General features: G+C 50.0%; 1 protein-coding gene across 1 annotated transcript; it reads right to left on the bottom strand.

The window, feature by feature from the left end:
* Positions 1-1,376: 1,376 nt before the first annotated feature.
* On the bottom strand, positions 1,377-25,431 carry FCHO1 (FCH domain only 1). Its single transcript, XM_006898257.1, has 25 exons — positions 25,346-25,431; positions 23,200-23,274; positions 21,649-21,790; positions 18,102-18,254; positions 17,772-17,876; positions 14,943-15,041; positions 14,767-14,863; positions 11,482-11,526; positions 11,283-11,361; positions 10,688-10,712; positions 10,228-10,285; positions 9,295-9,473; positions 9,186-9,210; positions 8,862-8,913; positions 8,315-8,406; positions 7,884-8,159; positions 6,206-6,318; positions 6,040-6,112; positions 5,792-5,900; positions 4,859-5,014; positions 4,472-4,604; positions 3,735-3,934; positions 2,357-2,412; positions 1,950-2,114; positions 1,377-1,399 (listed from the first exon to the last, which is right to left on the bottom strand). Exons 2-25 carry the CDS (start codon positions 23,241-23,243, stop codon positions 1,377-1,379), a joined length of 2,499 nt encoding a protein of 832 aa, XP_006898319.1. The 5' UTR covers positions 23,244-23,274; positions 25,346-25,431.
* Between the last annotated feature and the right edge of the window lie 52 nt (positions 25,432-25,483).

Below are 25,483 nucleotides of genomic sequence, written 5' to 3' on the forward strand. Positions count from 1 at the left end.
CTGGGCGGACGGCAAACAATAATATAGGCATCTCAGCAAGAAAACAATTCAGAGAAGGGAGGAGCAGCAGGACGCTGTTGGAAGAGCTTGATTGTATTGTCAAATATTTCATCATCTTGGTTACTTACCTGGTGGTTGTGACTCTGGTCCACTGTCTCCACCTCCACCCCCGCCCCCCCACCGCCCCACATGTGCTGTGGCTTACAACCATGCCGTGCTATTTACCCCTGGAAACCATGAGTAATCAAGTGCTTTATTCTTTATTTCCGGTGTTTGGGTTTTTTTCATTATTTTGTGGTTGTAGTGTGACTTTCCGCTCGAGACGGTGTATAGAATCTGGGCTGTGGGAGATGACTCTCAGTCAAGGTAGAAACTGAGATAGTCACACACCCCAGGGATGCTGTGCACTGGCTCTCAGCCGGGAAGCCCTCCTCAGATCTCTCAAAAAATGAGAAGCCATGGCCGTTTCTTCCATTTTATAGACAAGGAAACTGAACCACAGGCTCTGTCGCTGGGCCTGTACAGCCTCAGGCTGGGTGTCCAGGGTCTTCAAATGTCAGCAGGATCCAGGCCTGTCTGCCGAACCCAGACCAGCCCACTCACCCCTGAGGCTGATCACGTGTCCAGGGCCAACCCTCTGCCTAGGCTCCCTACAGAAAAAAGTACCCACCAGAATGCCTCATATTCTGGTACCAGGCACTCTTTCAAGCTCCCAGTCTTCTTCAGTCACCCAGTGAGGTGGGCCTCAGAACCAGGCATGGTCAAGCAGGCTCCAAACCCGGCTGCATAGCTCCACAGCCTCCAAGAACTTCGCTCTGCTCCAGATGGACATTGTGGAAGCTGACACTTGCCATCTCTCTACCTGGGATACCCTTCTACTTGGTAAACACCTACTCATCTCTCAAAACCCCATGTAAAATGCCCTTTCCGTAGGAAGTTCTCCTGATTCCCCTCTCTGTGCTTTTAGTTCCTATCCTTCCCATAGTACAGCTCTATTCCTGTGGGGTTGGGCATATCCTTTGAGGTTTTGATTCTCTCCTAGCATCACCCTGAACTGACTGGTCACGGCAAAGACAAGGGAGCATTAGACCTCCCCCAGCCACCCATCTCCTCTTCATCTCTCTCTCACGCCGTGAAGGAGAAACTTCCTGAAGCAGGAGGTTTGTTTTGCTTTTATTAGAAAATAAAGTGTTTATTCAAAGAACATTAAAAGACTGGGGCCTGCATGGGGTTGCATGAAGAGGAGTGTCTGAGGCTGCTCCAGGTGAGGCATGGGGCTCCTCTCCATGGGGTGCAGGCCTCAAGGAGGCTGGGGGGATCCCCAGGGTCTACGGAGAGTGTGAGTGGTCGGTGAGCACCAGGACACACGGCGGAGCTCAGCAGCTCACCAGGTACATTCCTGGGGGGAGACGGGTAGTGGTCAGGAATTTTGAGGCTATTCCTGGACTCCTAGCCTTCACCTCTAATGTCTCCTTTTCCAAACATCCAGTAACATACTATTCCCACTCTTCCAATAGTCCCTGGTGAGGGCAAGAACCCATTAGGGTCATCAATGGAGCTTTGGGGTCTTCCTTCTTCTTGTCGCTGTTGTTAGGTGCCACTGAGTTGACTATGACCCATAGCAGCGTCATAAACAACAGATCTGAATGTGTTCTGTCCTGTGCCGTCCTCACCCTTCCTGACACAGCCCCGTGCTGCAGTCCCCTGTGACAGGTTCTCTTTGGGGCTGTCAATCCAGCAGGCTATGGGTCTTCCTCTCTTTCACTGACCCCCTACCTTTCCAAGCTTGATGTCCTTCTTGACCCCTCCCATTTTAGGACTCACCTCCCTCCACCCCTCCAACACTGTGTAGCCTTTCCAAATAAACCTGCAGAGAGACATCCCTGCTTCCTTCAGACAAAAGTCACTGAAGCTGGAGTGGGGCGGCCCTGGCCTCCGGGGTGGCATACCTGTGGCAAACCTCCTCTTCACTAGTGACATGCGGTAGCCGCTGCCCACGAGCTCCAGGTCCACGCCTGACAGGGTGGTCCCCTCACTGGTGAACTGCGCGGCCACGGGGCTGGGGGTGCTGGGTCCTGAGCGTGGCTCCCAGCTGGCAGACAGGCGGCCGGAGCCTGGGGAGGCAGGAGGGTCAGCCACCTCCTGTGGCCTCTGTGCCCCTACACGCTTCTCGGCCTCACTGTTGGCGGTTTGCAGACCAGTCCTGCCAGAGGACCTCTGCTCTCCTTTCCAGCTTTGCCCAAACCCTCCCAAGCTTTCCTTGATGTCCACACTTCTACGTCCTTGGTTCTCCCTCAGTTTTAACAAGCCCCTCTCACCCAAGACCCTGGAGGTCTCGCCCAGAACCAGAACTTACCCCCGGCCTCTGACACGTCTGGAAGCCTCCACAGGAGCCGCTTCTCCTCCAGGTTCCTGTCAACAAGAGGAGCAGAGTTAGGTCTTCCTCAGAGAGGATGATGGGAACCAGAGAGCTGCAGCCCGGCTCAGCTACCTCCCCGCTACAGGACCTCAGAAAGCCAGCTCCCTCCCCTCCACCTCGTTGAAATGTGGGTGGGATAGAGAACAGCTTTCCCTGTGGGTCTGAGCTGAGCAGGATTTGGGGATGATTCTTTTATTTAGGACCTATGACACAACCCTGCTTTCTGAAACTGAGGAGGACCTGAAGCGCTTGCTGCAGAGGGTCAAGGACTGCAGCCTTCAATATGGATTGAGGCTCAGTATCAAGAAGACAAAGATTCTCGCCCCTGGACCAACTGGCCAGCATCAGGGTGATGGTGAAGAGATTGAGATTGTTAATAGCTTTAGTTTGCTTGGCTCCACAATCATCACTCTTGGCACCAGCAGCCAGGAAATTAAAAGATGCATTGCGATAGGAAAGTCTGCTGTTAGAGACCTCTCTAAAGTACTAAAGAGCAACAGTGTCTCTCTGGAGATTAAGGTGTGTCTGATACAGGCCATGATCTTTGCAATCACTTGTTATGTGCCAGAGAGTTGGACAATGACTAGGGAGGATAGAAGGAGAATTGATGCCTTTGAGCTGTGGTGCTGGAGAAGAGTACTGAATGTACCATGGACTTCCAAGAAAACAAACAGGTTCACCCTGGAGAGGGTTAAACTGGGCAGTTCCTTGGAGGCAAGGATTCTGAGGCTTCGTCTGACATACTTTGGACATGTTGTAAGGAGGGACCTGTCCTTGGAAGGGTGGAAGGACAGCGCAGGAGGGGAAGGCCCTCGATGAGATGGATTGATTCAGTGATGGGGTAATAGGAATAATAGGAATGGGTGTGTTGGAGACAGTGCGATTGGCACAGGACAGAGCAGAGTTTAGGGCTGTTGTACATAGGGTCGCTATGACTTGCAAGTGACTCGACAGCACAGAACAACAATAACAACATACAAATGACTTCATTGTGGCAGGTTCTACGTTTGTGCAAAATGGAGGCAGCATTGTGTGGATGAGACCAAGGCGTTGGGTTCAAATCCTAATGAGATCGTGGACAAGGGATTATCTCAACCTGTGCCTCAGTGTCCCTCTCTTGAATGGGGATGATGGTGGCCCAAGCCCCTGCTAAGGGACCTACACCAAATAGCAGGTGTTAGATATTATTATCAACAAAAGCTTCGGGAAGAGAGAGCACATGGTATTTGGGCCTGAGGTGGACCCCTTAGTGGCTGCATCGAGGGGAGACCTGGAGGGTTCTGGAGCATCTGCCAAGCCTCCCGCACGCCCTTACCAGGTGGCAGCAGGCTGGAGGCGGACGTTGGTCACAGGCTCTCCCACAGGCAGCAGTATCTGGACGTTAGTGAGTGATGTGGGCACAGGTGTGGCGCCAGGCCGGTAGCTGTACTCCACTGAGACTTGGGTGAGGGCTGCACTGCACTGCCAGTGGGCACTCAGCTGCAGGGGCACCGACTGGGCACCAGGGCGGGAGAACTAGGTGGAGGGAGAATGAGAGAGAAGCCATGGTATGGGCCAGCCTGTTCTGCCCCATGCACACCGTTTAACTGGCTGAGCGCTGGCCATTCCTTCACCTGCACCCTACACCTTACACCACACACCCACGCACGCACGCACGCACGCCCTCCTGCTCTGCAAACACCCATCGCCTTTGAGTCCATTCCAACTGAAGGAAACTCCCTGTGCTGCTCCTTAGGGTTTTCTTGGATGTAATGTTAATGGAAGCAGATTGCCAGCTTTCCCTTCAAAGCATGTCGAGGTGTGTTTGAACCGCCAATCTCTTAAGGTTAGTAGCAGAGGTTCCTGGGGAAGACTAGAAATCAGCCTGTAGTACAACATTCCTCCAGCAGAGGGCAGGCGCGTGCTTCGTCCGAAGTCAGCTTTCACTTTGCACAGTTGCTGCTGTCAGTACCTGCAGAGCTCCGCCCTCTGACTCTGCCCACAGTCCTGCATTCATTCCAAGTCCACCCTGCCTGCACCGCCTGCTTCCGTGCCCCCTGCCCCACCGCCCACCTGGTAACGCAGCAGCACCATGTTATAGTAGGAGGCAGCCGGGTTCTGCTCTGCCTGGCGCTGCAGGGCCTCTGTCAGAGCTGCCATGTTGAGCCAGAAGTCTTTGGCCTCAGGGTCGCTCTGGGAGGGGTCACTGCAAAGACCAGGAGTGAGGATTACCACCCTTCAGAGGTACCTCTAGCATCCCATCGGCTTCCTAAAGATGCAGATTCCCTGACTCGGCCAAGCATGACGTCATGGGGGCAAAGGTTGAAGAGCAGAGAGAAAGTGAGGCTCAGAGAGGGTGAGCCACTTTCCCAGGGCCACAGAGCAAATCCCTAAGGACAGAGCAAGAACTCAGGCCTGGGGAGTTCCCGCCCCCACAATCCTCTGGGGCCTCCACAATACCTGAAGAGCAGATCCGAGTTGGGCTGGAAGTGCTCAATGGGGGCCGTGTGCACAAGGCGGAAACTAAGGACAGGTGGGGGCGGGGTCCCGCTGAATACACGCACGATGCCAGCTGGGAAGGTCATGGTCAGCTCCCCAGTTACTCGCGCCAAGCAGCTGGGAAGGAGGACAATGAGTGTTGGCTATCACAAGGCTGCCCAGGCTTCTCAAAGGCAGCAAGGCCTGACTGTACCCAGCACCCTTTCTCTCAACCGCCCCTGCTATATACTAACTAGATGCACTAGGTAGCGTCTACACTGGGCTAAAAGAAGCAGGTATAGCCCCTTTCCTAGTTTCCTTTTCCCCTAGGGCACTAGGAAGCTCAAAGTTAAATGTTCTGTCTCGCAAATGCCTGCAGTTTGGGTTACAGGTCTAATGCTCTCCTCCTCTTTCTGGCTTTAAAAGCTCCCAAACTCGGTCTCCAATTATCCCCAGCTCCTCTGTGTACCCCTACCTCACCTCCTCCCTGGACCTGGCCTTCTTTCTTTCTTTTTTCTTTAATTTTTCTTGTGTGTACTTTCAAATTGGATCTAACTGGTACAGGAAGAGATTGTCCCTCCTTCTTCAGCAAAGCATCTGGTGGATTCGAACCACGCACCTCTGGGATTGCATTCCGGACTTCTTTCTTGCTTCTCGTCAGCTCAATGCCCACCGGCAGCATTCAAAAAGTCTAAACTTTGGCTACAGCCATGCCTCGCTCCACTCAACTATCATCCATGGCTCTCATCACCCATGGGACAGGGGCCTGGGGTCTGGCTTGGCATTCAGTGTCCTTCCACCCTAAGCATATCTGACAACAGTCCCTGTCAGAACCTGGACACAGGGCCTCCAGGAAACCCGGTTGATAGCAATGCATCCAAGTTTTTCCCAATCATTAGCCTAGTCACTGCATACCTAGGGTTGTGGCCACGAAAGTAGGCGTGGACATACTCTGTGAAAGCTGTGGCCACGGGCAGGGCATCTTGGGAGCCCAGGACCACAGGGCTTGGGCCTCGGGAGACTCCTGGGATGGGGGAACAGAATGGGGGGACACAGAGGGAGTGAGCATATATCTCACTTTGCCAACATCACCTGTATCATATCATTCCCACCCACTCAAATCAAGGAAGCGGAAGCCAAGGCCCTGGGCTATCTTCACATACCGTGTCCTGTCTGGGTTGAGAAGCTGGGCCTTTCAGGGGCAGTGCCCAGTGGAGAGGGACTCAGTGAGCGAGACTGGAAGGGAAAGAAGTTGGCTGAGCTCTGAAACCCCAGGAGCAGCACCCCGAGCTGCCCCTAGCCCAGCTCCCACCTTGCCCCTCACCCTACCAGGTCTCCATTGCTACGGGTGAGGGAACAGGACACCTTCCTGGAGCGGGGTCTTCGGGGTGGGGCTGCCAGGCCCTCTCGGGCTGTGAGGTCAGCAGAGGATGATGTCAGGTCTGGAGAGTGGGTGTGGAAGCAGGCATCAGTGAGACACTGGCCCGACCTTCATGCCTCCCAAGGCTAGGGGCTCAGCGGAAGGCTGGGAGCTGGGGATATTTGGGGGACATCCCCTGAGGGTCTGTGGAGAAGGTGCCAGAAAGGATTGCAAATGTCTTCCACAGCCTTGAGCCTCCCAGACACCAGACAGATGGACAAGAGGAGATGAGCACCCTGTGACTGAAGATATGCAAGCAAACGCTGAATGCCGAGGAAGCAGGTACGCACAGGGGAATGCTGGGAATTCTGATCCAACATTCAGTGATGCCACGAGCTTTATTCTGAGAGTGAGTGTGCTGGCCTGCCTGAGTACTCCCCTGGGTACCTTCTGGGGTGCTGGGTGCTATGATGTGACGCCTAGCCTTCCCGGGTCTCCTGCCTCCCTAGTGCCCCCTGCTCTGCTCCATCCACACAAGCTCACCTCCTCCCACTCTTGTCTATGTCCCCCTTTACCCGTTTCTCACTTCCAGCACTGCTGGTGTTTGAGGAAGGGGCTGCCAAGCCTCCCACCACTTCATGCCAGTAGCATCACGCCCTCCCTCAAGTCAGGCAATAAAAAATGTTAGAGCTCTGGTGGCCTAGTGGCAAGAAGATGCACTGCAATCCCAGAGATGCACGTGGTTCGAATCCACCAGAGGGTCTGCTGGAGAAGGAGGGACAATCTCCTCCTGTACCAGTCAGATCTGATTTGACTTTACACACGCAAAAAAAAAAAAAATGTCTCCAGACATTTGCCAAGTGTCCCCTGGGATCTGAATCGGCCCTGTCGAGAACCATCGCTTTGCAGAAATTCAGTTAACTCTTTGACATCCGACTTGGCCACCTAGTCTAGTTTATACTCACCCCTCAGCCCTCAGAGCCCACTGCATCCACGTGCCTTCCCCGGCCCCCCATGTTGTCAAGGGTCCTTATCACCAGCTTTGACGCAGGCAACAGCTCAGGACCTCCCCCTGCCCCCTCCCTGGCCACTCCTCCACGACCTTGACCCTGTTTCTCCTCCTTCCGCTTTAGATGACATCTTCCTGCAACCTGATACCAGAGGATGACCTTTGCCCTGTCCAAGGGGATCTCCAGTTGTCCGGGATTTGAGCTGTCCCCCACCCAGCTTCTTCCTCCCTGGTCCCCGGCCTCTCTCCTACCTCTTTCTCTCCATCCCTCTTTGCCCTACTCCTGCCAGCTACTTAGGCCTCAGGGCTGCTCCTCAAATCCAGCCCAGCAGGCTCCCAGTCCAAGCCTGTGCATGGCTTCCCCGTCCCATAGGACACAGTCCCCTCTATCTTTACAGCTTCTCTCTCACCTCCTTCAAATCTCAGCCCAGATGTCACATGCCACCTCCTCTGGGAAGTCCCCCCAGCCCTCACCCTGAACCTGCTGCTTCCTGACTGTCAGGTAAGGACGTTATTGTTGTCCTTTGGAAACGTGTGCGTTCTGCCCGTTTCGGCTCCATGGTGTCCTCAATACCCAACAGGTGCTCATACTGCCTCCCCAATTGGGCTCAGACCCTACCCGTGGCCGTTGGACTCACCTCCTCCGCCCACGGCCTCCAGCCCCCAGGGGCCCAGGGACGCTGAGAGGGGCTGCGGTGAGTCAGATCGCAGAGGGGCCCGTGCCCCCCTACACTCGGGGGGCAGCGCCCTCCTGCTCGGCGGGCTCTGCGGGGTGCCTGGCCGGGTCACCCAGGAGTCCGGGGAGGGGCCGAGTGCCACGTGGGAAGGGGAGTCGAGGCCTGAGTCCTCCACATTTTCAGGTGATGAGGATGAGAAAGGGGAAGGGCTGGAGGTGAAGCCGAGGCTGCTGGACCCTGGGTGGGAGGGGAGGACCGGTCAGAATCTGCCTCCCCCCCCACAGGGCAGTGTGGTCCGGCCTATCTTCCCATTGGCCACAAAGGAGCCCACCTTCCCTGAAGCCCCGCCCACCCTCCAGCTAGCCACGCCCATGCCTCAGAAGCCCCGTCACCTGTAAAATCTTCGTGGTCAAAGGCTGACTCAAGGGGCGGCCCAAAGAGGCTCTTGGAAAACTGCTCCTCTGATTGCGGCTTTTCTGCACAGCTGGGAGATAGGGTGGCACCTCAGGGCCTTTGCACATGCTGACCCCTCTCTGGAGCTCTGTTCCTGGCTTTCCTTGTGGCCACACCCTGCTTCTCTTCAGCTCAAACTGTGCAGTGTCCCCACCCCTACCCCAGCGAAAATCGTCCCTTATCCTCTACCCCACTACCTGCTTAGTAGTATTAAATATCCTCAAATTCGTTTGTGAGTTTTAAAATCTGAACCACTAGAATGTGACTCTGGGAAAAGGTGTCTGTATCAGTCACCCTAACATCTGTTTTGGCCACTCTAATACTCCTAAAGTCTAGAAGAGATGAGCACACAGTAGGTGCCCAATACATGCTCATCACATAAGAAGCACAAGCAGAGTGGGAGGCAATGAGAGACAGGCAGGAGGGGGTAGGCTGGCCTCACCTACTCACTGTATTAACCATGTGTCCCTTTTCCTTGGAACTCACCTGCTGGTCCTCGGGGCAGATCGGGGCCTCTGCGGTTTCCCAGTGGTGTCCCCTACAACAGAGGTGCCCTGCTGAAACTTTCCATCACCCCATCTCTCATGCTCCCTGTTCCAAATATCAGGGGTTCCCTAGCCCTGGCTGTCCTTGATAGTTCACGTCTTACTTAATTCTCACAATAATCTAATTTCACAGAAAAAGAGACCGAGGGTCAGAGTAGTAGTAAAGTGGCATGCTCCAAATCACAAGAGCGAGCTGGGATTTGAACACCCACACTCCAGGCTCTTTTCCCTCCCCAAAAAAGATGGTCTTTAACAAGTTACTCACGTGAAGAGTGACGTTTCATAGTGCCCTATGGACAAAGGAGGTGGCATCAGGCACAGATGTGTCCAGCCAATCCCCCACCCCCACCCAGAGTGACCCTCTCAGGCCTCACCCCTGGACCAGGAGGGAGGATGAGGCTGCCTGCAGTGGCCCTGAGCTGGGCTGCGGCTGCCTCCGGGCTGCAGGCTGGTGCCCGGGGTGGGGCGGGCTTGATGTGCACATAGAACTTCCGGGGCTCCTCATCGTCAAAGTCAGAGTCACTAGACGAGAAACGCGAGGGCTCCGCTGTACGTGCACTGTAGTCAAGGGGCCAAGAGGATCCCAACACCCACCTTCTATCAGCCCTTAGGTCCAAGGGTGCTCCCTCCCAGGATTCATTCTCCAACCACCCTCAAACCTGACACCATGCTTTAAAGAAGCACCTATCCAAGTCTTTGCTTTGCACATGACATATTATTGTTGTGTGCCATTGCCTGGATGGACAATCCTTCTCCTGCAGAGCAGCTGGTGTATTCAAACCAAGTGCCTTTGGGATTGCAGCGCAGTTTGTTACCACTAGACCACCAGAGTTCCCAGAGAATGAGGTATGCCTGCCTTTAACTGGTGAACTCGTAATCAGCTGTTAAAACCCCAACTCTGGTGCCCCCTCCTGGTATCTTCTGGTATAACAGAGCTTCGTTGGCTCCCTCTTGTTAAAAATTAACCCCATAGGGAAGGAATCTGCATCTGGATCTGCCTCCTCCACGTGGATGGCCCCATAGGGACCATTCCAGGGTTCACACAGTTGCTCATGGTAGGCTAAGGGTGCAGTAGTTTAAGTGTTGGACCAAAAATGTCAGCTGTTTGAATCTACCCAGTCACTGCATGGGAGAGGTAGTCGGCTTCCGTAAAGATTTACATGTTTGGAAACCTTAAGAAGCAGTTCTACTCTGTAGATAGGGTCGCCATGAGTCATAACGGTAAGAGCTCAGGATTTTTTAAAGGATCGTGCAGAGCTTTATCTTTGCAGTGCTAGCAGTCACCACTAGGTGGTGGTAAAGGATATTGTTCTGGGTCACATCTGGCCGCACGGTGAAGCCTTCTTCATCCACCTCTGGACAGGTCTGGAAGGCAGAGGAGTGGGTCAGCGCCTGCCTTACCCAACACGCAATCCCCTGCCACTGCCCTACCTCCAGGATCAATTCAGACTTTAAAACAACCTTATAGGTAGTAATGACATTCCCCTGGTATTTGGACAAGTTCTCTGCGAACAGGACACGTCTCTGCCCATCATAAGGTGGGGGAGCCAAGGGGTAAACCGAGGCTACTATGAGATTCTGGCTCTTCCACAAGATCAATGGGTGCCTGCAACTGAGGCAGGATTTGAACCCAGCCCCTAAGGTGTGCCATCTCTAGCCCCTCACCCTCGTCCTTCCAATCTCAGCTCCAGGGCTGAGGGTGGGGCCCTAGGGTGAGATCAGATGCCTCGACTCACATCCCAAGCATGCCCCTTCCATGGCACTCACCCCTGAATCAGGCTCCCCGGAGTCTCTGGGGATGGAGAAGGAGATGTGGGTGTCAGCCTGGCCCACCTCATCCCCACCCTCCACAACCCTGGACATGGCGTGGGGCAGAGGGGAGAGGCCCCTGGCTGCAGTACTGTCCTAAACTAGTCCCTGGAGGAGGTGGGACTCAGGGGCTCACAGGGGTGGATGGTTCTGGATCACTCTGGCAGGGAGCATCCTGGAGGTCACAGACTATGCAGGCTAGCCTTGGCCAAGAACAGACACCTAGGCTGCTCATGGGTAATTCTGGGCCATCTCGGCTAGGCTGGGGAATTTACAGCATAGGGGAATATCTGGTAGTAGTTTGGGCAGGTAGCCTCTGGGGCTGCCAGGCCCAAGGCATAACCATTGATGGAGCACTAGCAGTGCGAGCTGGTGCTGGGTCAGCCTGGGGCAGGTGGCTTCTGGCCTGGCCTGGGTTACAGGAAGAATTCCAGAGTAGCCTGGGCAGAGGTGATTTCAGCTAGCCTGGGGCAGTGGTTATCTGGGACAAGCCGGGCAGAAGAGGGGAACTCGAGCTGCCCTGGACCCAGGCTGAGCTGGAATACTTCCTCACATGGCTGCTGGAGGCTCCCGCTCCCTCCGGCTCAGTCCTGGAAGGCGGAAGGCCTTGGCTCCTCGCAGACGTTTCATTGCTGTGAATCAGATGAAGGGGGGCGGCTGAGCCCTGGGGGTACCTCTTGGCCCGCTGCAGACCCTTGGCCCTCACCCACACAGTCTGTGTAGCCTGGGCACCCGAGCCCAGACGTACTTGCCTTCCTGCAGGGCAGCTGCGCTGTACGCCTCGAAGTCCAAGGGCCCTGCGGCAGGGGAGATTGGGAAACACAAGAGAGACTTATGTCTGGGAAGGGTAGCAATACGCCCACGGCCAGGTGGACCCGAGTTCAAGGTCAGCTGAGTTCAAAGCCAAGAGCCAGGATGTTGAACCAACTTGGGATGTTCCTCATGAGTGGGAAGGGTTAAGGGGCTGGTTCCAGTTCCAGCTGGAGAGGCTGGAGGGAGCGACACCCGAGTGACATCATGCCAACACGCTGATTCAGGGAGTGAAAGTGTCTTTTTTCCCCCTATGTGTTTTGTGTACAACTGAGTTAGAATCGACTCATAGCTGAACTCTCTGGCAGGTTTTCAGAGGCAGTTAATCACACAGGAGGAGATGGCCCATTTTTCTTCAGCAGAGCTGATGGTGGATTCAAACCCTTGTGCCTTTGGGATTGCAATGTAGCTTCTTACCTCTAGGCCACCAGAGCCCCAGTAAAAGCCCCAGAGCAGGTTCTTGTTGAGATCAGTGTGACTTCCAGGTATTCCCACCATCTCTGGCTGGAACTTGGGTGGTGGAAGGAATATCCTCTTGTAGCAACATTCCCAAAATATGTGAGGCAAAGCTTTGCCATCTTTGCCTCCAAGGAACATTCTGGCTGTACTCTCTCCAAGACATACATGTTTCTTCTGACAGTCCATGGGATATTCAGTACTCTAACACTACAGCTCACGGGCATCAGTTCCTCTTCTGTCATCCTTATTCACTGTCCAAGTATCAGCAGCATAGCAAGTGACTGAAAAGATCATGGCCTGAGTCATGGCGCTAGACTAAGACACATCTTAGTCTTCAAACTGATGTCACTGCCCTTCAGTACTTTGGAGAGGTCCCTGACTGCGGACTTTGCCAGTGCAACACGTCTCCTGATCTCCTGCCTGCTGGTACCAACGGTATTGACTGTGGAATCAAGTAAGATGAAATAATTGACAGCTTCAATCTTTTCTCCTTCTATCATGATGTTGTTGTTGCCGTTAAGTGCCAATGAGTCGTACACAACTCACAGCGACCCTATGAATGAAAGGTCTGAACACTTGTATAACTTAAATCATTTCTCCACTTAACAACAACATAGAGAGAGCTCTGTTGGCCTAGTGGATAGAAAGTTATGTTACCAAGCCAAAGGTAGGTAATTTTAATCTGCAGCCCTCAAGCCAGATTTTAATTGTGTTTGGTCAAACATTCTTCTAAGTGGTATAGCACTGGTCTGTGCATTGCTGTACAGAGGTAACTCGTGGTTACTGTGATGCTAAACATTGCGACACTGGTGTGTCAAATGCAGTAATGGTGACCCATGGTGGACAGTGTTTGGTGGAGCTCCCAATTAAAACAAGCTTGGAAGCAGGAGTGGCATCCACTTCCGAAATAGCTTGCCTCTGGAAACCCTATGAACTTGAAGAACTGATGAAAGTTATACAAGTGTTCAGGTCTTTCGTTCATAGGGTTGCTTTGAGTCTCGTTTACAATTCCACGGCCCTTAACAACAACATCATGATGTTGCTTACTGGTCCAATGGTAAGAATTTTTGTCTTCTTAATGTTGAGATGCGATCCATATTGAAGGCTGTAGTCTTTGAGCTTCAATAGCAAAAGTTTCAAGTCCTCCTCACTTTCAGCAAGTATGGCTGTGTCGTCTATATAACACAGATTGTCGAGTCTTCCTCTGATCCCACATTCTTCTTCATAGAGTTGAGCTTCTCAAATGATTTACTCAGTGTACAGACTGAATAGGTACAGAGAAAGGATACAACCTTTGTGCATACCGTTTCTGATTTTAAACCATGCAGTTTTCCCTTGCTCTGTTCAGACAACTGCTTCTTGGTCTAGGTCTAGGTTTCACATGAGCATAATTAAGAGCTCCGGGATCCCCATTTTTCCCAATGTCAGTAATAACTTGTTATAATACACACAGTCGGGGAGCTCTGGTGGCCTAGTGGCAAGGAGTTGCAACTACAATCCCAGAGGTGCACGGTTCGAATCCACCAGATGCTCTGCCGGGGAAGGAGGGACAATCTCCTCCTGTACCAGTCAGATCTGATTTGATGGTACACGCACACAAAAATTTTAAAAAAATTTAAAAAAAATAATACAGTCAAATGCCTTTACATAGTCAATAAAACACACCCCGACATTTTTCTGATATTGTCTGCTTTCAGCAATAATATCTATCCCTGAAATCATGTCCTTTTCTAAATCCAGCTTGAGCTTCTGGTGGTTCTCTGTCAATGTACTGTTCTGGTAGGTTTTGGATGAACTTCAGCAATGTGATTGCATGTGATATTAATGATACTGTTAAGATTATTTCCACTTTCTGTTGGATCACCTTTCTTGGGAAGGGGAATAAATATGGATCTCTTCTAGTCAGTCAGCTGTCCTCCAAATTTCCTGGCAAAAACTGGTGAACATTTTTTGAAACATGTCTTCTGTTCTTGAAACATGTCAGTTGGTATTGCACCGGTTCCTGGAACTTTACTTTTTTGCCGATGCCTTCAGTGCCGCTTGAACGTCTTCCTTTGTTACCATTGGTTCATGTTCATACGGTTGTTATTGTTGTACCATAGAGTTGGACCTGACCCAGAGCTGACCCTCCAGTGGGTTTTTGGAAGCAGTTAATTGCACAGGAAGAGAATGCCCATTCTTCTCCCTTGACACAGTTGGTGGCCTTAAACCATATACCTTCGGGATTGCAGCACAGCTTCTTGCCACTAGGCCACCAGAGCTCCCCTATTTTCCATATGTTCATATGGTACTTCCTTAAATTTTTCAGTGTCAACAAATTATTTTGGATACAGTGACTGTGTATTCCTTCCATCTTCCTGAGGAAAGGACTATTATTTCCTCCCACATTGCAAGGAAGGAAACAGATATTCCCATCCAAAGTCACCCAGTGAGTCGTGAAGAAAAAGCTTGAACTTCAGTCTGATTTCAAAACTTCTGTTCTTAGCAACTCTTCTTCAATCCTCTATCCATTTTCCTCAAATTAGCCTTTTGCTCAACAACCTTAAATGGCTCCCTTGGACTTTTGGGGTCTGATGAACTAAGCCTGGGAATCAAGCCCCCCACACACACACCTGGGCTCCGGTTTGAGAAAATTTACACAAGACCACATATCAAATCCTCTTCTCAGTTAGGCTGTTGAGTTGAAGGTGCCACAAACCCAATTTTCTGACGGGGAAGTTGAAGCCTGGCTAAGTTCAGTCTCCTGCCTCTTGGGACACCAGACTCACCTGGCTTCTCCCGGCCTGTGCCTTTGCTCTCTGCAAACTTCCTGAGCAGCATCTCCACACTGACATTCTCTATGTTCTGCTTAAACTCCTCATGGACCTGGGCCAGGTAGATGGAATGTGTGGTCAGGCAGGATCCCCTTACCCAGCACCCCAACTTCATCCTTCACCCAACTCACCTGCCCAATCTGTACATGTGTGTCCTCTACCGAGTGGGCAAAAGAGCCCAGCAGCGCCTTCATATGTCTCAGATGGGCCTCCTCCATGGCTTGGAAGCGCTATGGCAGGAAGAGAGGAGAATACAGCAAGATTAGGAAGCCCTCCATATGGCTCAGCCTGACCAATCAGAACACTACACCCCCTTGGCTTAAGTGATTGGCTTGGGGATGAGCCAATAAGATTCTGTCCTGGAATTCCCCCCCCCCCCCCCACCCCAAGAAAGGCTCGTGGTACTAGGGATATTGTAGCTGATGTTAGATGGATCTTAGCTGAAAGCAGGGAATACCAGAAGAATGTCTATCTGTGTTTCATTGATTATGCAAAGGCGTTTGACTGTATGGATCATAACAAACTTTGGCTGACTCTGAGAAGAATGGGAACCCCAGAACATTTAATCGTGCTAATGTGAAACCTATACTTGGACCAAGAGGCAGTCATTAGAACAGAGCAAGGTAACACCACACACCACATGGTTCAAAATTGGGAAGGGTGTATGCCAAGGATGTGTCCTACCTCCATACCTTTTCAACCTGTATGCAAAGCAGATTATTCGAGAGGCCAGGCTCTATGAGGAGAAGTGTGGCGTCAGGATTGGTGGAAGATCTATTAACAATCTGCGTTATGCAGATGACACAACCCTGCTTGCCGAAACTGAGAAGGACCTCATGCACTTGCTGCAGAGGGTCAAGGACTGCAGCCTTCAGTATGGACTGAGGCTCAATGTCAAGAAGACAAAGATTCTCACCACTAGACCAATTGGTAGCATCAGGATGGATGGTGAAGAGATTGAGATTGTTCACAGCTTCAGTTTGCTTGGCTCCACGGTCAACACTCTTGGCACCAGCAGCCAGGAAATAAAAAAACGCATTGTGATGGGAAAGTCTGCTGTTAGGGACCTCTCTAAAGTACTCAAGAGCAACGGTGTCTCTCTGGAGACTAAGGTGCGCCTGATACAGGCCATGGTTTTTGCAATCGCTTGTTATGCATCAGAGAGTTGGACAATGACTAGGAAAGATAGAAGGAGAATTGATGCCTTTAAGCTGTGGTGCTGGAGAAAAGTATTGAATGTACCCTGGACTGCCAAGAAAACAAACAGATTCATCCTGGAGAGGGTTGAACCAGGTTACTCCTTGGAGGCTAGGATTCTGGGGCTTCGTCTGACATACTTTGGACATGTTGTAAGGAGAGACAGGTCCTTGGAGAGGGACATCATGCTCGGTAAGGTGGAGGGACAGCACAGGAGGGGAAGACCCTCTATGAGGTGGATTGATTCAGTGACTGGGGTAATCAGGATGGGTGTGTCAGAGGACATGCAATTGGCAGGATAGGGCTGGGTTTAGGCCTGTTGTACATAGTGTCGCTATGAGTCGCAAACGACTCAACGGCACATAACAACAACAACTTGTTGTGTACCATCTAATCTGATCTGACTGGCACAGGAGAAGATTGCCCCTCCTTCTCCAGCGGAGCATCTGGTGGTGTCCTGGAATTTTTGCTGCAGCTATGGAAAGAGGCACTTCCATTCCCTGAGTCAATGAGTTGATGGACTTTAAGCTGGAGGAAAGGGGATGATGGCCATTTTGTTTAATGTGGCTATATACACAGATTCCCACATTTACTCCAGAAAAGAGCATGTCTGCTTGGAAGTAGAGTCCCTGTGAAAAGATACATGCCCATGAAGCCAAGAGGCAGAGGTTCCTGCCAACACTGTTTGAACCCCTGGATCTAGCTGTGCCTAAACTTCATCCTAAATTTTTAGTTTCCTGAGATTATACATTTCCTTATCAGTTTGAATATTTCCATGACTTGTGACTTGAACAAAAGTTTGAATACTACTCTCTAGATTCTAAAGAATTTATTCTACATTTGAGTAGACAGAAACCCAAAGAATGGGAATTTTTGTACACATTTAAACAGTGGATGAGAGATAGGTGCTGAACCAGAATTCAGGCTTTCCAATCACCATGAAAAGCAGGAAGACTTCATTTCTAAAGCCGGCTCTCTCCTGTTCAAAGCCCTCATCAGTATCAATAGAAATAATATTAGTAGCTAGGATTTGAGGAATAGTTTGTATGCACTTGATACTGGTCTGAGAAAGTTACATTTAAAAAATCAACTGCTTTGGTCAAGTCAGTTCCAACTCACAATGACCATATGTGTGTCAGGATAGAACAGTCTCCATGAATTTTCAATGTGTGATATCATGTTGTGTATCCTTGAGTCTGAACCAACCCATAGCTGACCCTTCAGTGGGTTTTCAGAGGCAGTTAAATTGCACAGGAGGAGATTGCCCATCCTTCTCCCGTGAGCAGCTGGTGGCCTCGAACAATGTGCCTTCAGGATTGCAGTGCAGCTTCTTGCCACTAGGCCTCCAGAGCTCTAATGTGTGATATTTTGAAAAGAGATTACCAAGCCTTTCTTCTAAGGTGGTGCTGGGTGGGCTAGAACCTTCAGACTTTCAATTAGTAAGTAGCCTAGAACATTAACCATCCACACCAACCAGTGCTTCAGGATGTCACACAAATAGTGACTCATCTTAACAACCTTCTGAAGTTGGTACTATTTTCTGATTCTGATTTACAAGTGGGAAAACTGAGGCACAAAGTTATTTGGCTTTGGATAGAATAGTGACCACAATGGCTAACTGCTTCTAGAATCTGTGGCTTTAAGCCTATGATCCTAAGAATCCAGGGAGCTGAGGGTTTTAGAGGTTCTGGAATCCAGAGGAATGCCACATTCCGGGTTAAGGAAAACAGACTCTCTTTACAGCTGCGACATCCAGTTCTTACCAGAGCAGAGTCCAGCATCTTCTGCTCGAAGTCCGCCCGGGCCGAGTTGTACTTTTCCACGGAGCGTCGCAGGCTCTCAGCTGCCTTCTTGGTCTTAGATTCGGCCTAAGAAGCAGGAGTGGGTGTTGGGGCCGGGAGGGGGCATTCACACCTGCCACCTGGCAAGTGGGCACCTGGGGCACTTTAGGGTGTGAGGATCACACACAGGTCCAATGGCCATCATTTTGTGGTAATGTTTTTATCTCTCACCTGGCAGCTCCCAGCTCTCCACCCCCCTCCCCGGACCCTTGATGGACAGCGCTCGCTGGTGACCTTGCACCCACATCCCACCTTGTCCATCTCCTTCTGGCTGGTGCTCTCTCTGCGCAGGCGCTCCTGGTCCATGCAGCGGTTCAGGTAATTGTCACGAGACTTGGGCAGCAGCTGGTTGACCCCTGCGAGCACCTGCACCGCGTCCAGAGTGCCCACCACCTCCTCTTTGCACTGCGGGGACAGGGAGAGGGTGTCTGAGCGCCCTGAGGCAACAACTGTGAAACCCCCAGCTACCCAAATACCCACTCTGTGAATCTAGGTCCACAAAGTAATTTTCTGTTTCATTCTTTTTTATAAATTTTAACTTTTTTTTAATTTTTTTTTTTTATTTTTTATTTTTGTGTGTGTGTACCGTCAAATTGGATCTGACAGGTACTGGAGGAGATTGCCCCTCCTTCTCCAGCAGAGCATCTGGTAGATTTGAACCACACGCCTCTGGGACTGCAGTACAGCTTCTTGCCACTAGGCCACCAGAGCTTCAGAGCTACTATCATCACACGTTTCCAATTTCTTAATGTGCTCAAGAGTGAGCTCAAAAAAATGCCTGCCCCATTCTGACCTCTCCTATGCCCCCCCTCCCTGATATTGACTCTGGAACTCCGTCACAATGGTACGAGGTAAAGTCGTGACAGATGGAGAAACTGAGGCCCTGATGGCTCTGTGAAGCACCCAAGGCCCTTTAGCACATGCGTAAACTAGGCAGCAAAGCCAGTTTCATAATCACACCCATTCCCAACCCCAACCCTTCACTCCTCTGCCTGGGAGACACCCCTCCTGGCCAAGTCCCTTGGCCAGCACTAGGACAAGCAAACGTATTTATTCTTTTCTCTCTCTCTTTTTTTAAAAAAATAATAATGTTAAAATTATACTAGTTTATTTACAAGATCTTTTATCTCTCTTTTAATATATTAAAAATCACAGATGGCAAAAGTCCATGCTGTTTTACTCATTTTTTCAGCTTAATAGACACCTGAAATGATTTTATATTTGCCTGTTGTTGTTACGTGTCGTCGAGTCGCTTGCAACTCATAGCGACCCTATGTACAATTGCCCTGAAACTTGCACTATCTTGAGCCACCCTTATTGTCTCTGACACACCTACCCTTATTACCCCAGTCACTGACTCAATTAATCTCATCGAAGGTCTTCCTCTCTTGCGTGCTGTCCCTCCATCCTTCCAAGCATGATGTCCCTCTCCAAGGACTGGTCCATCTTTGTAACATGCCCAAAGTATGTCAGACAGAGCTTCAGAATCCTTGTGTCCAAGGAACAGCCTGATTTCACCCTCTTCAGGTCGAACCTGTTTGTTCTCCTGGCAGTGCACGGCATATTCAGTACTCTTTTCCAGCACCACAGTTCAAAGGCATCGATTCTGTTTCTACCATCCCTAGTCATTGTCCAGCTTTCTGACTCATACCAAGTAATTGCGAAGACTATGGCCTGGATCAGGTACACCTTAGTCTTCAAACTGACATCACTGCTCTTCAGTACTCTGGAGAGATCCCTGACAGCAGACTTGCCCAATGCAATTTGTCTTTTGGTTTCCTGCCTGCTGGTACCAAGACTGCTGGTTGTGCTGTTAACAATCTCAGTCTCTTCACTATCTATCATAATGCTGTCAATCGGCCCTGTGGTGAGAGTCTTTGTTTTCTTGATGTCAATCTTCAAGCCATGTTTAAGGCTGCAGTCCTTGAACTGCAGCAAGCGCTCCAGGTCCTCCTCAATTTCAGCAAGTAGGGTTGTGTTATCTGCATAATGCAGGTTGTTGATGAGTTTCCTCCAAACCTGATGCCACACTCCTCCTCATAGAGCACAACCTCCTGGATAATCTGTTCTGCATATAGATTGAAAAATTGTGGAGCTAGGACAGATCCCTAGCATACACCCTTCCCAATTTTGAACCATGCGGTGTTTACTTGCTCTGTTCTGACCACTGCCTCCTGGTTCAAGTAAAGGTTTCACATAAACACATCAAAAGTTCAGGGATTCCCATTCTTAGAGTTAGCCACTGTTTGCTGTGATTCATACAAACGGCTTCACGTAGTCAATGAAACACAAAGAGACATTTTTCTGGTATTCTCTGCTTTCAGCCAAGATCCATCCAACATCACCTATAATATCCCTAGTACTACAGCCTCTTCTAGACCCAGACTGTACATCTGGCAATTCTCTGTTGATGTGCTGTTTCAGTCGGTTTGGATAATTATCAGCAGAATCTTGCTTGCATGTGATATTAATGATATTTTTTAATAATTTCCGCTCTCTGTCGGGTCATCTTTCTTTGGGATAGGAACAAATATAGACCTCATGCAGCCAGTTGGCCAGGTGATTGTCCTCCAGATATTGGAGAGGCATGCAGAGAGATAGGAATTCTCATACACTGTCAGTGGGATTGTAAAATGGTACAACTATTCTGGAAGGCAGTTTGGCATTTCTTCAAAACGCTGAACATAGAAATTCCATATGACTCAGCTATTCTGCTACGAGGAATATACCTCGTGGAAACTAGAACTGAGATGCAAATGGACATTTGTACACCAATGCTCATAGCACCGTTATTCATAAGAACATGGAACCAGCCCAAATATCCAACTACAATCAAATGGATTGAGAAATTGTGGTACATTCACATGATGGGGTATACACACACACACACACACACACACACACATACAGCATGGAGGAGTAACAATTTCAAAAATTACTACATAACTTGGGAGAGACTGGAGAACATTATACTGAGTGAACTAACTCAATGTCATAAGGGCAAATATTGCATAAGACCATTATTGTAAAACTAGAAGGATAACTAGTAAAACGCATGTGGGGATCCAAGGGGGGGAGAGGTGGGAGCAGAGGGGTGAGGATGGGTGGGGGGAAATCATAGGATTGTACAATTTGGTGGGTGGAGGGAGGGCAGTAAAGGAAATGGGGAAAAATCTTGTGGGGACCTGAAAAGACAGAGTAATGGTGGGCATAATTCAATGATGATTAAGTTTACAAACCACAATAGATGGGAATGATTATATGAAACACCACGTGAATGAAATGTCCTTCATTGTGAAACACGATGTGTGCTAATTTTGTATGCAAACCAATATAAATTTTTTAAATCCAGTTTTATTTACAGGCACTGAAATTTAAATGTTGCATAATTTTCAGTTCTCTCAAAAGTATTCTTCTTTTTTTTTTTTTTGTGAGAAAAGTATTCTTCTTTTGATTTTTTTTTTCGCCCCGACCACTTAAAAATATAAAGTCTACTCTTAGCTTTTGCAGAAAAGAAGGCAAGCCAGATCTGACTCTGGGACTGTAGTTTGTGGAAGTTCTGGTTTAGAATGTAAAGTTCTGAAATTCCACAATGACATGTCTGTATAAGATTCTGGAACTGACACAGAATTTTCCGACTCACCTACCAGGGCCTGGAAGTTCAAAGACACAGGACTCTAGAGCAGCTGGTGACCCAAGCCCACCCACTGGAGGCCACACCCGCCTCCCGGAGGCCCCGCCCACCCACAGGAGGCCACACCCACATTTTAGGCCCCGCCCAGTGGTCGCCCTCACACACCTTCTTCTGTGTCTTGAGCTGCTCCTCGCCATAGCGCAGCACGTCCTTGATGAGGTCCTGCAGCTTCCGTGTCAGTTCCAGGTGGCAGAGTGCCAGCTTGTCCGAGGAGACACGAAAGACTTCCCAGAGCGGGGCGAAGGTCCTAGAAGGAGGAGGGTCACACCCAGGCCTCAGGGAACTGCCCTCTGCCCCTTTCGGTTTCTACACAAGCACCTCCTGTACGCCAGGCCCTGCCACACTATAAGGCCTCCTATAAAGACATTTGTTTCTGCCACCGTGGTAGGAGGTCAGCCTTTGACAGAAATAGAAACTGAGGCACGGGGAGTGGGACCCCATAAATCACCCTAAACCCTCCTTTAAATCCAAGGTAGACTCAAATCTGCCCACAAAGTTCAAATCCTTCCTCAACACTAAGTCAGCCGATTTCCACATGTCAGTAAAATTGCCCTCAAGCAACCACAAAATGCGCTGGTCTTCCAGGCCCCTCCTTGCTCTTTTTGGAACAAGCCAAACTCTTTGCTGCCCCAGGGCCTTTGCACTGGCTCTGCCACAGACCATACACTCGGGTCCTCTCAGACACTCCCTCCCAGCTGACTCCTCATGATTTAGCTCTGACCTCACTAGAGTGGGCTCTGTCACACTACCATATTTCCTGCCACTTTTCACCCCGAGAGACGGCTTTGGTGGTGTTTAACATAAAAAAAAAAGGGGAGGGGGCTTCTCTGTCTTGGCTGCTACTAAAATGCCAGTGCCTAGAATGGCACACACTAAGCTGACTGCCATGGAGTTGGTCCAGCTCCCAGTGACCCTACGTGGCTGCAGAGGAAGAAACTGTTGCAATGAGTTTTCAAGGCTGGAAACAGCCAGGCATTTCTTCTGAGGTACCTAAGACAGAGTGAGTTCACACTACCAACCTTTTAGTTAGAAGTTAAGTGCTTAAATATGTGTGCTACCCAGGGACTTCCAACATAAAAATCTACTGTTGTTGAGTCAATTGTGACTCCTGGTGACCCGGGTTTCTGGAACTGTAAATTTTTATGGGAGAAGGTGGCCCATCTTTCAAAGAATAGTTGGTGGATTTGAACTGCTGAACTTAGGATAACAGTGCAACACCTGATGTCCTATGCCACCAGGGCTCCTTTTTGACCCAACCAAATTCAAACTCAATGCTATTTAGTTGATTGTGACTCACAGCAACCCCTGGGGTTCAGAGCCTATAAATCTTAATGAGAGAAGACGGACTATCTTTCTTACAGCCACTGGTGGGTTTGAACTGCTGGAAACATGAGGCCTTTTGGTTAGCGGAGCTGGTGAATTCTAACCACTAGGGTAGCTCAGTGTACTTCCCCACAGATTGGAATGAAGGAATGGTGATCAGGTGATTGGATGCATGTCCCATGTTCCTCTTTTCAGTAACCCCATTTGCCCATGGAGGACAACACCTTTGTCTGATGTGTTTACAGCATGAAGATGTCTATATCTCAGAAGGTGTCCAATGTACCCAGTCCACCGTCACCTTGACAACCCTCGTCCCACCTGCAACCTACTCACCCCACAGGGGTCCCATTGCTGGCCAGCTTGGAGAGTTTCGCCATTGCTTTCGAGTAAGTCTCTTCGATGGTAGCCCTGGATGGGAGGAAAGGGAAGGAGGGGGCTCTGGGCATTCATGGGAAAGACCCTAGCCCCCACACTCATTTCCCCCAGCTCAGACATGAGAAGGGGAAACAGCTGACCAGGAGCAGTGCAGTTTCTTGTGGAGGGAACATTTCAAAAACTCATAGAAGTGTCATTTCCCCCTCAACCCACTAGTACATACATTTTTGTTGTGTCTTGTGTACTGTCAAGTCGGAACCCACCTGTAACTGACCCTCTAGCAGGTTTTCAGAGGCAGTTAATTATATGGGAAGAGAGTGCACGTCCTTCTCCCACAGAGCAGCTAGTGGATTTGAACACCATGCTTTCGGGATTGCAGCACAGCTTCTTACCACTAGACCACCAGAGCTCCCTAGTACATATATTTTTAGGGCAAAACTTCATCTCACACACGTTGGGCATGTTGATAAGAGAGGCTATTCCTGGGAGAGGGATACAGTGTGCTCGGAAAGGTGGAGGGTCATCAAAGAGAGGAAGACCCTCCACCAGGTGGATTGACACAGTTGCTGCAACCATGTGCTCGAGTGTGTCAGGACGTGTGAGGCTGGCACAGGATAGGACAAGGTTCAGATCTGTTGTTCACATGGTCATACTCAGACTCAATGGCACCTAAAAACACCCACTAGTACATTTTATTATTAATAGTAGTGGTAATAGCAGCAATCCTTCTTTTTTTTAGCACATATTATATGTGGGATAGTTTATATGATTTGTATTACATAACGAAAGGAGAGAAGTTCACATGTCCATCTCTGACTCAACAACCTCATGTGTGTACAACTGTGCTTTGTAAGGCTTACAGCGTTTGATTTGGGTTCTTTTTCTTCATACTACCCCTGGGTGGACATAAACCTCTAATCTTTAGTGAGCAGTTGAGCACATTAAGCACTTGCACCCCCGGGGACATCTTTGGTTACAAGAACAAACCAACAAGTTAATTCGGACTCTCAGAGAGCTCAGAGTCGAAATGCTCTGTTGGATTTTAAGCAGCTGAGGTTTCAGAAACAGATAACTTGGTCTTTCCTTAGGTGCCTCTGGGTGAATGAAAATTTCTAACCTCTAAACACAGGGAGCTCTGGTGGCCTAGTGAGAAGAGGCTGTCCTGCAATCCCAAAGGCACATGGTTTGAATCCACCAGTTGCTCCGTGGGAGAAGGATGGGCAATCTCTTCTCATTAGATTAACTGCCTCTGAAAACCTGCCAGAGGGTCAGCTATATGTCGCTTCCAACTTGACAGTACACAACAACAACAACAGGCTTAAACTGCAGGTGACTTGACAGCACATAACAATAACAACCTCCTGGTTGGCAGACAAGGAGGTTAACTGGCCATTTATGCCTCTGAGGAACTATTAGTAATCAGAGGCTATTTCCTATGCTGGCTGATTAATAGTTTGCTCTAAAGAGTGCAGCACTTGTCTGTCAGTTGCTGCCCTGGAGTAAGTTGCTGGCTGCTGTGATACTGGAAGTTGTATAACCAGTATTTCAATACCAGTGGGTCACCCATGGTGGGCAGGTTTCAGCAGAGCTTCTGGATTACGAAGGATTGGCCATCCACTTCTTTAATAACTGACTTGAAAATTCTAGAACTAATTCCCAGGTAGATAGATTATACTATCTATGACTTTCCCTTCACCTGGAGAGGTTAGAAACTTGGGGGATGGGGGGTGAGTTACAAAAAGACCAGGATAGATGCAGGATCTGACAGCACTGAGAAATACTGGTTTGGAGGGCCTCTGAGTCCTCGCGGTTTTTGGAGTCCGAGGATTATAAAGAGGACAATGCAGGCTGTGTCATGGTGTGCCCGTGGGATGAGACTGGGCAAGGGTGATGTGCGTCCAGCAACTGGATGGACGGGGAGGAGAGATCACGGCCAAGGTGGCTTCCTGGATGGAACTAGGATGGGATTGGAGGCACTGGTTTGTGGGTGGGGCCACAAGTGGGCGTGGCCCACAGGATGCTTTGTGGATGGGGCTTAGTGTGAGTGTGGCTGGTGGACCTGGACTGGACGTGGCCACGGAGTTAATGAGGTGTGAAGTCTCACCTTTCCCGAATGAAGTCTGCCAGCTCTTTGGTGGAGATGGGCCCCTGCTTCACGCTGTGATAGAGAACCTCAAAACCGTGGTTTTTTTCGCCCTGCAAACAATGGAAGCGAGTATTAAGAAATGGAATAGACCATCAT

This window comes from Elephantulus edwardii, unplaced genomic scaffold (assembly GCF_000299155.1).
Source record: "Elephantulus edwardii isolate Elephantulus edwardi_28Jun2011 unplaced genomic scaffold, EleEdw1.0 scaffold00226, whole genome shotgun sequence".
Classification (NCBI taxonomy): Eukaryota; Metazoa; Chordata; class Mammalia; order Macroscelidea; family Macroscelididae; genus Elephantulus; species Elephantulus edwardii.

Coding starts and splice junctions, on each gene's coding strand:
- FCHO1 (XM_006898257.1), bottom strand. CDS start 23,243: ATGGCGAAACTCTCCAAGCTGGCCAGCAATGGGACCCCTGTGGG. Junction 8,160..8,314: donor TGACCACGAAGATTTTACAG/GTGACGGGGCTT, acceptor CCTCCCACCCAG/GGTCCAGCAGCCTCGGCTTC. Junction 6,319..7,883: donor GGAGGCCGTGGGCGGAGGAG/GTGAGTCCAACG, acceptor CCCACTCTCCAG/ACCTGACATCATCCTCTGCT.